This window comes from Dermacentor andersoni, chromosome 1, assembly GCF_023375885.2.
Source record: "Dermacentor andersoni chromosome 1, qqDerAnde1_hic_scaffold, whole genome shotgun sequence".
Taxonomy (NCBI): domain Eukaryota; kingdom Metazoa; phylum Arthropoda; class Arachnida; order Ixodida; family Ixodidae; genus Dermacentor; species Dermacentor andersoni.
Window position 1 is genome coordinate 130660366 of NC_092814.1, and position 15274 is coordinate 130675639.

General features: G+C 46.9%; 1 protein-coding gene and 1 long non-coding RNA gene across 6 annotated transcripts in view; one reads left to right on the forward strand and one right to left on the reverse strand.

The window, feature by feature from the left end:
• Positions 1-15274, forward strand: part of LOC126545871 (prolyl endopeptidase FAP-like) — a 464583-nt gene that overhangs the window by 243318 nt on the left and 205991 nt on the right. For 2 of the 5 annotated variants that reach the window (XM_050193889.3, XM_050193890.3), the window contains exon 1: positions 389-1845. The exons of 2 other annotated variants lie outside the window; for them this stretch is intronic. In XM_050193889.3, coding sequence (XP_050049846.1) covers positions 1633-1845 — 213 coding nt within the window. In that variant the 5' untranslated portion in view covers positions 389-1632. Of the gene's footprint in view, positions 1-387; positions 1846-15274 lie in introns of those variants that run through there. One more of the 5 variants, XM_055062034.2, reaches the window with a different exon arrangement.
• Positions 1-15274, reverse strand: part of LOC129380591 (uncharacterized) — a 128476-nt gene that overhangs the window by 34045 nt on the left and 79157 nt on the right. The window lies entirely within an intron of this gene.

Genomic DNA, 15274 nt, shown 5'->3' on the forward strand with positions numbered 1-15274 from the left:
AACACTGTGGACGAAGTACAACAAATCGTTGACGACCTTAACTGAGTAAGAGTAAGAGTGAGGTTGAAGATTATTATGCAGAAGACAAAGGTAATGTTCAGTAGCCTGGCAAAGGAACAGGAATTCAGGATCGCCAGGCAGCCTCTAGAGTCTGTACAGGAGTATGTTTAAGTCGGTTGGCTCACAGAGGACCCTTATTACGAGAAGCAAACTTACAGAATAATAAAAATGGGTTAGAGTACATACGGCAGGCATTACCAAAAATCCTGACTCTGAGCTTACCGCTGTCGTTCAGAAGCAAAGTGTACAAACATTGCATTCTACCGGTGCTACCATATGGGACAGAAACTTGGACGTTAATAATGAAGCTCGAGAACAAGTTAAGGACCGCACAAAGGGTGATGGAACGAAAAATGTTAGGCGTAACGTTAAGAGACAGGAAGATAGTGGTATGGATCAGAGAGGCAAACGGGCATAGCCGATATTCTAGTTGACATTAAGCGAAAGAAAATTCAGCTGGGCAGGCCATGTAATGCTTAGGGTAGATTAACTGGTGGACCATTAGAGTTACAGAATGAGGGCCAAGGGAAAGGAAGTGCAGTCGAGGACGGCAGAAAACTAGGTGGGGTGATGAAATTAGGAAATCCGCAGGCGCAAGTTGAAATCGTGTAGCGCAAGACAGGGGTGATAGAGATTGACGGGAGAGGCATTCGTTCTGCAGTGGACAAAAAAACAGTCTGCTACTGCTGCTGCTGCTGCTAATGATGATGATGATCACAAGGCACGCCCTCCAATATGAAGGCACAACCAAGGCTTCATTTCTTTCCTTTCCTTATACCACGTGTTTCACATAGAGCGTCCGAGAACGCCCATATAACCCGAAACACCATATCTATTTATCTCACATGAACGCATTGGTTACCATATAAGGACCTCTATGTTCCCATAAATTATATGGAATAATTCGGTATGGGAGTTACGAGACATGAGTTTTTTTTTTTTTTTTTTGCAAGGGGGATGCGCTACACATGAGTGGTCTTACTGGGGTCATTTTAACTATTTTGACGGGAATTATAAAGATGAATAAATGTATTAGTTAGGTATACAATTATGTAAACTGGATTAATCAATTAACCCGCAGCAGTTACTTGCTTGATCGCAATTCAAAGTTCGTGGGTCTCGAGCTGGGCCGGTACGTGAAGCACTAAACTGTCCCCTGAAAAGTACTTTCGCTTTACTGTCTGCTTAGGGAAGGCTCGCGCCTTCCGACAACGAGGCGTGTCCAGGCGCTGCGAAAGGTCGTCAACACGCGCGCGCAGCTAGAGCTTCCTTCAAGCGCCGCCGGCCTTGACTTTGCGAGCAGCGATCAGAAAACGTCATCGGCCGCTCAAAGCCAGAGCACATGAGCCTGTGATCTTTGAAAGCCTCGCGCGTCACCGATCTCTCAGCGTGAGCAGCGCCGCACCGCAGTCAACGTATGTCTGGGTCGCGTGCATGCCCGCGCGCGCGCGTGTGTGTGAGCGTCCCGTGGTGTGGCCCTCGAGAGAGGTCCGCAGCCGACCGCGAGCCATCGCCGGCGTCCACATGCTTCCGGGTGTCTCGTAGAGTCACGTGACGAGCCCTTGTGACGTCATGCACGTCGGAAGAACCGGTTGTTGCGGCTCCGGGGAGCAAGGCGGCAGCGGCGAGCAGCGGGACAGGCGTCACCACCGGTTTGCCCCCGACGAGGTAGCGCTGTGTGCTCGCTGGTCGACTCGCGCCTCGTCCGACCTGGACGCCGCCGGCAGGGAGCAGCGGATACCGCTCCTCGAGCACAGCGACGACGACGACAAGGCCGAAGCCATGGTACGCCCCTTCCGTCTGCGCCTAACCGACCTTCCGGCCGCCGGATCGCGTGTGCGCGCACGGACGGCACAGCCGCCGTGTGCGTCGGCGTGCGCGCCTCTTTACGAACGCCGCTCCGTGCGCGCCGCGAACCGGGTCCTGCTGCTGCTTGGGAGCGCATTTTTTTCCGGGTTCGCATGACAGTACACGCGGGCAGTGCACCGGCTGTTGTAGGCGGCTGCCGTCGGAGCAAGAGCGCCAATTCTTATGTGCAGCGTATATATGTAGCGCTTGCTCTGTGTACGGAGCTTGTATGTTGCGCCCCGCCACTGGCCGCTGTGCCTCTGTTCGCGTTTTGACAAGTTAGCGCAACCATATGGCGTCCTCTTTACTCGTCGGGCACTCTGTACTATGCTTAAGCGTTCCGTACTATTTCGTACTCTTGTCGGTAGGGCTACTTTGATGTCGGCGTCGGGTGAAATTAGCGGCATTACAGCCGTGGTATGAACTCGCACAAAATACCAGAGAAGAATTACACCGCCTTTTCACCTTTTTATGTATACGCAGCCGACGGATCTCATACCTCTCTTCTTTAGAGGTTCAAATGGCACGCGGCTTACTAAAACGCAGCTTTGAAGCCGCAGAGCCGGTCGTCAGTACTTGGTGCCCTCGACGGCTGCGTCAACCTGTTGCGCTCAATGAATTGAACTTGACCTCTTCCGATTCTGTCACAAACGTTCCTCGTGCAGCTTACGTGGTTGTTTGTCCCCTTTGTTATTCTTTTCTTATGTCCTTATATCCGAGTAGAGATGATGTTTTTCTCTTCGAGCTGCGTATTGACGAACATGTGAAACGTTTGATGGTCCGCAAAAATGTAAAAAAGAGAAAGGGACAGCCGTACTCACTTTCTTGAGCTTGAAAACGTCTCTAGTGCTACATGGGCGCGCCACATGCAGTTGGAACACGAACATTGCCGAATACTAGCAGTCAGTGGATCCCTCTAACAATATAGCTGACAGTTTTTAAAAAGAATTATGGGTTTTATATGGCTTTGCGATAGCTGGTCTCGTTGGCATAACGGCTTCAGAATTTCAGGTAAAGGTAGCGTGTTATTAACGAGCGGTCAGTGTCGCAACACGATACGTTGCCACAGTATCCAACACTGTTCCACTCGCTTGCCACCATTTGTTAGCGCCGTAAACACCACGCTCTTCGTTTCGCCTGCATTGCTGCATTATCTGACTTATGTAGCTACAATAGCAAATTCCGCGTTTCACTCTCTTAGCGAAGCCTGTTGGAGACGTGCCTTGATTGAGAAGAAAAAAAAGAGAAAGAAAAACGCGCGCGAGTACGCTTTGCTCATGTCGCCGGAATCTGCTCAGCTCGATAGGAAGAACCGGGACGATGCTTTCGCTGTCGAGGGTTATGTCGCAATGCGCTGACAAAGAGACCGACGACAGCGCTTAAGACGATGACTCAGGCTGATTCACGCATACTGTCCGGTATCTTTCATGCCTCTGGGCGCATTTTTGATACCTTGAAAATACATTTTATTTCTCTCCTCTTCTCGCAATAAATGTCCAGGGCGTTATAGATCACAGGGTCCCGTGTTATGGGAAGAAATGTCCAAAGATTAAAACTGGGATGAAGCGCACGTGGATATACATCATACGCTGCTGATTACCTGGAAAAAGTGTGTATTCTTCCTGCACTAATCTATGTGGCCGTAAGATGGAAGATAAAGAAGAAACTTGACAGAAAGCCAAGGGCCGTGGAACGAGCGTTAGAACAAAAAATTATAGGCATAGGTAGTATCCTAGTTGATATTAAGATGAAGAAGGGGAGCTGGTCAGGTGATGTAATACGTAGAACAGATAACCGGTGGTCAGCTGGAGTAACAAAATGGGCGCCGATGTTATGGAAGCGCAGTAGAGTTCGGCAAAGGATTAGGTTGAGTGAAGGAGATAAGGAAGTCCCCTTAACGGCTGACGCAATGCCGGAGTAAGTGGAGATCGCTGAGAGAGACCTCAATCCTGACATAGACATAAATAAGCTGATTACGATGATGACAGTCATCAAAATGACCATGCGAACGATTTCCTCGATCCTACGGCAAGTAACAGTCCCGCTGATAGCAACTAATAATAATAATAATAATAATAATAATAATAACAATAATAATAATAATGAAGGACGCGATTCGGTGTTACTTGAAGTATGTAGATTAGCGACGAAAACCAACTTACGAATTAAGGAAAGTGACTTCAAGAACCTGTGCACTGGTTCACGTTGCGTAGAAAGATTGATGTGGTCGCATAAACAGTGACTGGCGCCTAAACGCTGCTCAATGAGAAAACTCTCAGACGTAAGAGAATTGCTGTGACTACGGACCCTCGTTCGGCACCAGGATCTGTGATAAATTGGACGTCTTAAGAAGGAGTAGTTTTATCGCATAACTTTAAGAACGCCAGCTCTAGTCGTTCTGTCTGTCTTCTAGCACGCTTTATATTAGTGTAAGATATCACAAGACGAAGACAGAGAAGAAACAAGCCATTAAACTGACAACGCGCTCTACACATGTGCTGCGTCACACCTGCATCACACCTGCTCCAGATGCATTAAACCCGCTCAATTCGCGTCACATCTGCATAATTTGGACCACGTCTTAACAAATTGCTGATTGGCTTAGTTAAATGACCCGTATCCTCATAACGAATTAAAGCCGCTTCGTTGGCGGTTGTCGCATAAAGAAGCGCCAAACTGTTTCGAACATGCGACGTGCAACTTTCTTACAACTCTGGACGCAATAGTTTAGTTATAGGAAGGGAAAAGGAGGGAATACAGCAATCTTTGTCATTTTAGAACGCCATTCATAGATAAAGCAATCAGCTCCCAAGAAATATAAAACAGGTTTGCCCCCGTACTATCTTTACGATTCGCGTCCTTAGCGCAGAAAGAGTGCGCACAAGAGTCAACTCCCTTTTCCTGCAGGCCAAAGCCCATATCTAAAAAGAATGCATCAGATGTTGTCGACTGCATTCGTCTGTCCATTCGTAACTTCGTTCAGGAAAAGCGATACGTTACAGTGTTTATGCTTTCACACTGACTTCCGTTGTTTTGCTGCAGGTATAAAGTCATTGCCGTAGAAGAACATCGCTATGTAAGAGAAATGCTGAAGACAAAGCAATCAAGGAACTGCATGAGTAACTCGGTGGTATACCCTGAAGAGTATGTGCCACTTTGGCAGCAGCTTGCAGCCGCAGCAGCTCGCATTGATCCGGCATCTCCGGTGCTTCTGCGGAAAAATATTTTAGTTAATTTTTAAAGCTATTACAGTGTTGTTCTGATTGCTCTTTATTACAATTTAAAGATACAGTGAAAGTGTCTGCATTATGTTCGCGGCTATGTGCGTTTCCAAGGCAAAAACATTCACTGGCGATTACGATACTCCCTAATGCGAAATTTGAACTCAGCTGTATGCGTGTTTTTATTTCGCGATATATTGGCTGGCGCGGACAATCTGTCTCGTGCGGCACGTTGCGAACGGAGCGATGTGTGGCGCGACTGCCTCGCTAATTGGGAGATCGCGAGAGGCGGCGCGTGAGTGACGCGTGGGCGCGATTCACAGCAGCCGCCGCAGACAGACCTCCGCTAATGCAGCGCTTCGTTTCCATACAAACGACGCGCGCTACTCTGGCGCCATCTCGTAGCCATCCTCGCCGCAAAGCCCATCTTGCGCGGCACTACGCTTTTCTTCTCACGCCTTCGCCCTACCCTCCTCCTCCGATTTCTTCCTCGCGCTCTCTTCGCTATCGCCGTCCTTCATCTCCCTATTGATATAACCAGCGTAAAAGCAGACGCAGAAGACAAGGAGCGACAAGGACAGCGAATACGGCATTTCTTGCTTTCACAATGTAGCTAACATGCAGCGAAACGGAGGGTGAGCTTGCGGTGCACGCCCGGCCGGTTAATTTTTTGCTTGCTATAGAGAGAGAGAGACAGAGAGAGAGAGAGAGAACACTTATTAGTTTCAAAGGAACTAAAGCCCAAGTCCGGGCCTCCTGGTAAGCTCATGCCTCCTGGTCCAGCACGTTCTTGACGTGCTGCACCAGGAGCGGCTACCATAACTTTTCAAGCTTTCGTGGGGGAGTGATTTACTCGTTCCAGCTGCCGGAATGCTGGTTGTGTGGTAGCTTAGAAATATTGTCTTTCTGAAGATGGAGTTGGCAGGACATTCGCACAATATGTGTTTATTTGATGGATGGGCCCTATACTGTTTGCAAGTGGTGGAGCCTGGTTTTCTGTTGATATAATGCGTATATTGTGGTGCGAGTTGTGTGTGTGGTGTTGTTCGTGTGATTAAGGCGTCCTCTCGAATGCGTGTAGGATGGTGCGTCGAGAAGTGGTTCTGCTTCTTTACGAGCCTTCAAAATATGTAGCCTTTCATTCCGCTGTACCTTCTATTCTTTCCTGGGGTTGTGTCGTCGACAGGCCAAAGGATAGGAGGTCCCGGATTTTCTTCGCCGCAGAGCTGGTGTGCTCTTAAATTTTCTTGTACTCATGGATGGCCTGGAACCCATCGTATACGTACATGTAGAAGTGGGTGAGCATGCATGTACATGTGAAGCTTTGTGCGTATCTGTAAAGGCAGGTAATCATTTTGAATGTCTCTGCAAGCACCTTGACTATCTGTTCGGATTGAAATTGTGTCATATGTACATCCGTGAGCAAAAGTATACGGACAAAGGATTCCGCTATAAAACTCACTTTCTCCTTTGTCTGTGAATACAACTTAAATTAAAGACTGCAGTTCAAACTTGGCATTACGAATTTACTATTGCACCCACCAGTTTCCGTTTATGCGTGTTAATTACGAAGAAATTCTATTTTTTCGGCGACCATGTGGTCCGTATACTTTTTCTCATGGGTGTACGTATCATCTCCGTTATGGCAAGCACTATCGCCAGCAATTCTGAGTCTTGAGGCGTTGGGTCTCCCAAGTAACTTTTCACCAGCGACGAGCCATGGTGCACCACTGCTGCTTTGCTGCTTTCGGCGTTATGACTGGCATCTGTATACTATGTTTTTTTTATTGTCTGCCTGTTTCATATCTGTTCTTTTTGACCGCCGTTCTCGATTCTTTTCCGGGTGCATATTTTTAGGAATGGGGTCTACTTTTACCTTTGGCAAATCATCCCATGGTGGTAATTTTGGCGGAATTGAAGGTAAGTTAGCGGTTTCGTATCCCAGTCTGTTCAATATTCGTCGAGCCTGATAAGGGGATCGAAGTCTTTGTATTTGCGCCTGATTGTGGATGTCTATTCTGCCTTTTAGTGAGTTGAAGAGCCGGTTGCTTCAATTTTATGGTTGGGTGCGAACTTCGGAATTCCCAGGGCAAGTCTAGCACACTTTCTAAATATGATGTCTATCTTTTTGCGTTGCGTGTTGATTATCTTGCCGTATGGTAGATAGTACATTATACTGGCAAAAACCAGAGCCTCTATAATCTGACATAGCTCATGCTCTTTCATTCCTCTATTTTGTGTAGTTATTCTACGCGTCATTGCAAGAGTCTGCTCAAGTTGTACGGTCAACTTCTACACCCATCTCGTTACTTTACCATTGCCCGGTGGAAATAAACCGAGGATTCTTATGGTATTCTTGCGGGGTGAAGCTGTGTCTTTCATTCGAAGTTTCATTAATTTTTTACATTCTTCGGCTCGCTTGCTAACATCTTCACTAACGGCAATATATTCTGCTTTCTGAGGGGGACATTCTAGCACTATTGTTTCGACGTATTCACGTATGGTATCTAGTCCACTTTGAATAATGTGTTTTTGCCATCCTGGTGATTCTCGACTGCACCAAATAGTTATGCCAAAGGCGTACAGTTTATCTTCTCTTTCTGGTATTTTTTCTAGTAATGTGGGGAGCTTCAACATCACAATGTTAAATAAAGCCGTTGAGAGAATAGAACCTTGAGATGTTCCACGCATGAACGCATGGCTAGGTCACACATATTGATCAAGTTTCACTTTAACCGTCCTTTCTCTTAGGAAGTCTTTTACATAGTTGTACAATCTAGGACGTGGTTTAGCTGCCTTGAGGTTCTCTAGAATTGCGCAGTGTATGATTCAATGAAAAGCTCGTTGCATATCGCCTCCTACGATTGTTCTTAGCTGAGCTGTACCTGGTAAATCGAACACCTTGTAGCGCGTAGTTTCGCGTTACTGTGTGAATTTTCTGGTTTTCCATTTTTTTTCCTCTTGTTCTTCTTTCTCCTTTTATTCCCTTTACCCCTTTCCCCAGCACAGGGTAGCCAGCCGGTCCTTACACTGGCTAACCTCCCTGTCTTTCCTCTCCTTTGTCTCCTCCTCCTCTCCTTGTTTTTGATCCTCAGCATAGCGTCCTGAGTGCTAACATGTTTTCTGAAACCTATCGTTGTCTCGGGTAAAAGTTGAAGGCCTTCCAGGTGCCACTCAAGGCGTTCTAAAGCCATCTTCTCCATTAATTTTCCTACACATGAGGGTAATGATATGGGCCTGAAATTGGATATTCTGTCAGATGGTTTTCCTGGCTTAGGAATTGATATTTCTACTGCCTATTGGAATTACTCATTTTTCTCATGCTTGGTTTATGTTTTCCAGCAGAGCTACTTGATAATTATCTGGCAAGTTTCTCAACATGGCGTGCGTGATTCCACCTGCTCCGGCGTTAGTGTTCTTGTTTAAGCTGTGCATGGCGACATGTAATTCACGAAGGGAAAAAGGCGAGTTGATGCCTTGGACACTGTCGTTACCGTACTCGTCGTAATCTGGTAAGGAACGATCGCCGCTTTTGATTGGAAAAAAAGCTGTGCAAGAATTCTGCAACTAGCTCCTCTGTATTTTCATTTTCCGACATTTGCAGTTTAGTTACCGCGTGTCGCGCTCTTGCCTGGCCTAGAAGGGTCCTCAATATTCGCCAAACTTTCGGGGTATGCAGCTGTCCGTCAAGCTGATCACAGATCTGAAGCCAGTTCTCGTTGACTAATTTCTGGGCATAGTTTTGCGCTTCTACTGTGATTCTTCGAATTGTATTGCGTAATGTATTAATTTATTCTTTCTTTATTTATTGATTAACCTGTGGCGCTTGTCCCAGAGATTTAGTAAATGGGAGTCAACATGGGGATGATCTTCATCTCTTCTTATTTCCTTTGTGTTCTTTTTATACACAGACTTGATATCTTCTACCCAAGTATCTATGTCGTCCCCTGGGTCTCTCTGTAATAGTTGAGCTCGCATCTCGGCCGATTTGGTAATCCGTTTGTTTACGAACATTCTTGTCCGCGGTTCGTCCTTTTTTTTTCACTATAAGCTGCATTGTAAAGATATAATGATAGCTACCCAAGTTTTCTAGGCTGTTTTCTCATATAGCATTCATGGGCCCTCTGAACCATGTCGCCGGCAGCGATGCTGATATATACGTATAGTTATTCCTAGTTATAAGTTCGTCTTGGCTGGACCTTTTTGAACAAACCCTTTTCTCGTATTTCGTCTCGCTGAAAAGGTCACCGAACGCGTTTTGACGTTGCGCCCTGGCGGGGACGACACGTGAGGCTCGTCGGTTTTGTAAGCCCGCGACGGCGTAAAGGCGCGCGAGCGCCGATCGCGCGGGTCGGCACGGCGTGCCCCGAGTTTTGTAATCTCTTGTTTAGCTGACTCCGTGTTGGCGGATGTGACATTCGGCGGCCGTTGTCTGCGCACCTGCGGTTACGACGCGCTGCCGCGTTCGAAGAGATGAGGAAACGCGGCGACGGTTTGTTCTTCTTTGAAAAGGAACGAATCCATTATGCACGCGCGGGCCCGCGACGTCTCAGCGGGAGCTGCGCAAGCGGCGCTTCCGTTCGACTTCAATTGCTCCGGCACCCGTATGCGCATGGCAATGTGCGCGCTAGGTCCTGCTCACTCGCCGATGTTCCCCTTTACGTGGACGATGTCGCCTCACGCGTAACCCACGAAGCACCTACGACTGCTTTTAGCTAGAAGAAATGCAGACTGCCGCGTTCTCGCTGCCTTCCACCTTGGGCTATAAGAACCGAGATATTTGCTTATGTTTGCATGTATATTCCTTGCTCTTGTGAAATGGCGGGAATGGCAATAGAGGTTTGATGTCACCAGAACAGCATGGAGTTTATGAATAGAAGTGCACGTAATGGCGGCAGCAGATGCGCCAGTATGTTGGGTATATTAGTATTCTTTATTCTAAAACTTGAGCCCCTGGGCCCGTATAAAAGGAGGGTGCGTAAGCCTTCCAGTCGGCGCATGTACGGAGACGTAGTTTTAACCTGAATAAAGTAAATTTGTGCAGGACATCACTGTTACTCAAGGCGCAACTGTCTATTACGAGTGTGTTTGTCGTAACGGTCTCGAGCGAGGGCTTGCCGATCCGGACCGGTTTAAAACAAGCGACGTTAAATATTGCAGTTAGTAGGGAGCTTTAGCATAACAGGTGCGTGCGATGTGTAGACTTACGCACAATTAATCTAAGATAAGTGCGCGAGCAGCAGCAATTGTGGTTAACGTATTGCGACGCTGTAATCAAACGTAACTCGCTGTAAATGTTCTTGCTTTGCATGATTATTTGAAAAGAAAGAAAACGGAAGTGCATTTGCGATTATCTCGCTTCCTACAAATTTACGTCAATAAATAAGGGGAATATTGTCGGTAATTGCAATTAAAGAAATATGCAGATTCGAGGCGCATCTTGGAATCTCTGTGAAGCGGTTAATCACATGCTATAAATTTGCCCATTTCATTCGTGCGTCTTGGGCGCAAAAAAAAAAAAAAAAAACGGCGCTCTCGCCCGTTCTGCGCATTGTGATACTTTCAGCGATCTTCTGAAATAACTATTATGAGCGTTGGCACGATAGAACTATACGTGCGATTGCGACCTCATGTTTAGAACAATGGGCTGCTCTGGTAAGGGACCGAGGTTCGATGGTACTATCGGGCACCTAATCCAATTTTTCTTTGTCATTGTTAGCTAATGGGCAAGACAGCAGCAGAACTCAGTGGTTCCTGCCGTGGTTCCTGCCGTGGTGGCGTAGTGTGGCGCTGCTAAGCCCGGGACGCGCGATCAAATTCCTGCGGCGGCGGCCGCATTTCGATAGGGGCGAAATGCAAGAACGGCCGTTACCGTGCACGTTAAAGCCCCCCAGGTGGTCGAGATTAACCTGAACTACCTACCGCGTGCCTCATAATCACATCGTGGTTTTGGCACGTGTCAAACCACAATTTAATTCAATTTTTAATAGCACTCAGCAGTCACGGTCAGGAAATTCCGGTGAGGGTTCGCAAAGAACGCCTTGGCTTTAAATTTCCGTACACTTTTTTTAACCATTACACCGTGTCGCGCCAGCGCTGGTGTTCAATTATCCGATACTTGTCTACGCTGGCACGCCTAGTCTGTGCTAAAATTATTTAATGCCGTGCGTTCATGGATCTCTGCGCTGATACGAGTGTCGTCTCGGCGTGCATGCCATCAGGGTCGCACAATCACCCACCTATACCCAAGCTGTCTGCATGGGGTCTCGCGTGAATCTCGCTCCGTTTTATGTCCGCGCTTCTTAGCATGAGAAGCCGTACTCATTTTGCGCCGCGCAGATGACAAATGGAAATGTGTGGCATGGATTTTATGTGGTGGTGGTTTCAGGAACTTCAGAAGCCTGAAACGGTTGAATCCTTGGCTAGCGAGGCTCTCTGCAGTTGCATATTCCAAACCTACCCTTCTGAAGATTCATCGTTGCCCTATGAACTATAGAAGATGTGCGCGATAGGTCTGTTCTGTTTTGTATTCCCATCAACGTTCTCTTCTGGAACCTTTATAATGTAAGGGTACTAATTTCATAGCCACACCGTATCTGATCAATAGGGTCTAGCTGCTCTGTGCGGCGCTAGTTGACTGATAAAAATCATGGCAAAAGAATATACCGCTGGCGTAAACATTGCTATACGTCACCCTCTTTCAAATGGTTAATACGATCAAATTTCGTTCATTCAGCATTGGTGAATTACACATGCCATTTAATTCAACCCTGTTCATAACATAATATGGAGATAGGAGGCTAGGAAGGTCAAACGGATAACCACCCAGTAGGCGGTCCTGAACCAAAAAACAAAAACATAAAACGCAGGAAGAGGTAGTAGAAAGATAAGATGGTTGCCTGAACAGATGAGCGCACAATTAAAAATATCACGTGGTCTAAGACGGTCATTCACGCCAGTTGACTTTTATTTTAAGAAAAATACAATTGTGCCTTCAGGTATTTGTTCGCAGATGTTCAGGATGTCAAAACTAATTTACGTTTTCTGAACACTTCTTTTAGTTTAAAAGTCAGATAGTTCCAACCAATCTTGTATTAGCTGCCGTTTTCTGTGGTATTTTCTTGTGCCTCCATATAGCCCGATGTTGTTTTGTTTCTTGAAATCAGATTCATATTGGGCTTTCGAGCAGGTGGGAACACATATTACGGACTTCAGGAATTGAGGCGGCATCCTTGGCCGTGCTTATGGCTCCAAGTTTAACGATAACCATATAACCTGGCACAATTACCATGCATTGCCACGTAAAACCTAGTGCGAAAACTGAAATAAATGCATCGCTGGTGCATAACGTTACATGCTTATATTTACGCAGGGGCCTTTGTGTGTGTGTGTGTGTGTGTGTGTGTGTGTGTGTGTGTGTGTGTGTGTGTGTGTGTGTGTGTGTGTGTGTGTTTGTGCGTTGCAGTGCAGTGCGGTGCGGTGCATACGATATGTAGCATTGAGCAGGCGGAAGGTCGAACCGAGACGTTCTGTACACAACAGGTTGCGCGCTATCAGTCCATCTGCCACGACTTAATCCCAAGTGGCAGCAGGTGGGCTCATATTGCACCGCGCAACATGTAACAGGGGCTCTAGAAAGCCGCAACAAGCGATTATCGGTCCTGGCCTCGTTCACAGAACAGAACAGGGTCTAAGTCCTTTGCTATGCCCACAGACTGAAAAATACAAATGAGAATGAGAAGACATTAGCTCGTGATGAAAAGGTCATGCTAGCCTGAAGTGACAGACGAATTCGAGAAAAAGGTAGGAGGGCCAACGGAACAGTCGGCGCCTAAGGGCCAAAAATAAAGAAAAGAATTGCCGGAAATACGAAGTTTCAGTCCTAGCATCCGCATATACACAAATGAAATCTATGTAAGCAGCAAGTTTATGTACATGTACAGGAACATGTAGTCGTCACAGAAAACAAGAAATGATCACTGTGGAACTCAAAGAAGAAAATTCATTATGTTTCAGAGGGAAATCCGGGTAGGCATACATGGGACGGAGTCGCACCGCCGCTCACGAAAGCGACAGCGAAAACGGAGTGGCAATATTTCCCTGGTAAAGCGCTGAGCCCTGCTGCGCCATGTAGATTAGGAAGACTCGCGTGCGCGAGAACATTTTCCGACAAACGTACACAGGCGCACTACACTGCGACGTTGTCGTCCTGTTGCGTCTAATGAGCGGACATGTTCAAGGGAAAATTTCTATCGAGCGTGCTAATGATAGGTAGGCTGCAATTCTACCTCGAATTCGTTTAGTCACCTCCGCTTTAGTTCAACCGGTACGCAATTGAATGAGAATGCGAAGTGCCGTTACGAAGGCTAATCGAACACTTTTCCCTCGCACGGGAGGCTACTGGTTGGCGCACGAGTACAACTCACTTTTGAACGCAGCTTTTTTTCTTTTTTTTTTCCCTCCAAGTCACGCGAGCACAGCGTAATTGGCGGCACAGAAGACAGGCTGCCAGCGTCAGAAACACGAGAGGCGACGCGTTTCAACTGATATATCTTTTTTTTACCCCGATGAAATGCGAACACGTCCCGGCCGGACTGAACACAAAAGCATTTCCTCTCCATCATCAACCCTTCGAATGAAAAGAATGTTTTCGGCGCTGGGATTCCCTCTGGGTAATCGCAGGAAGCTCGTCGGGGGTGCCTCTTCGCCGGCTTAATAATATTTGCTTTCCTGAGGTGCAGCACCGTGCAAAGCTTCCTGTCACACGGCGAGCCGCTGAGAACGCCTCTTCTTCCCCCGCCTCCTTTTGTTTTCCTCCGCGCCTTTCCCGCCGCTATTCCCAGAGGGCGCCCCTGCGCGGCAACTTGATTGCCGTTTTCCGTCGACTCTTCGCCGCTCGCCGCGCTCGTTCTCCCGCAACTCTAGAAAACGCTCGAGCGCTCGAAGCGAGCGTTTTTCCATTGCAAAGCGGCGCATCCGGTGGAATTGTGAGCGCGCTCTTGTGCGTACATATATACACAAGGACACTTTGCTATTTGCTAGCTCCCTGTTCTTTCTTTTCGTTTTTTGATTCCCAAGACGCGACATGCAGAGTGAATGCGTGTGAGTGGAAGTGGTGTAACCCGTGGAAACTTTAGTTGCCCGTGCAAGTTCTTTCTTTTTTTTTCTTCTCTCTCCTCTTCTCGAGGCGCCTTTAACGTGCTTTAAGTAACGCCGATTACGCACATCTAAAATTGCGGTTGAAGTGAGGGCCCACGAAGAAATTACTCACGTCCTGATGTAACGCGTAATCATTCAGCTTAAAGGGAACCGTTGGCACAGGACAGGCGTGATTGGAGATCGCAGGGAGAGGCCTTCTTCCTTCAGTGGACATAAAATAGTCTGATCATGATAATGATGATAAAGATGAAAACGATTTTGACGATTTTGTACAAACGTACTGAATCGTTAGGGTAGGCCTTTCTGATCAATAATTGACGCATCTAAGTGCTCCACGTAAAGCCTGCAATTTATTGTAAGGTTTTAAAAATGGATGTTTGAATAAACTGATTTGATTTGATTTGATTTGATACATGACTATCGATCGCAGCACGCTATTCGACTGAGTTTGCAGCCGCCCTTGTCCAGGTGACACGAGGTGACCAAATGATGCCAGTAGGACGAGCTGTCCGATTGTATGCCCAGGGCGCGTCATCGATAATTTTTTGTCAATTATATAGGGAACAAACGTTTTTCGTAGTAGTTGAAATGTTAGTTAATTTGTTTCTATAAAAAGGAACGTAACAGAAAGAGAATGCGCAAGGACAATTTATCACGCAAGCATGTGTCGTCTGTGTTACAACTAGCTCCGTTTTGACGAGAGCTCCGCGGTCAGTGTTGGTCTCGATTTTTTTTTTTTTTTTTTCGCGAGCACCATGGTTCGCCCTTGTTACGTTGTGGGCTGCAAACGTAGCGACTGGCAATATGTCAAGCTGCGACATCGTGTCCCCCTGCAAGGCAGCAGACGAGCGGAGTGGCTGCAGTGCATCGGACTTTCGCTCAACCAAACGCAAAACTAATATGGCAGTAATGAAGTCTATTCTACTTTGCTGCTGGTGTAAATTTTTGGCAAGAGTGTAATCGTGAACACGTTGTTTTTATAAAGG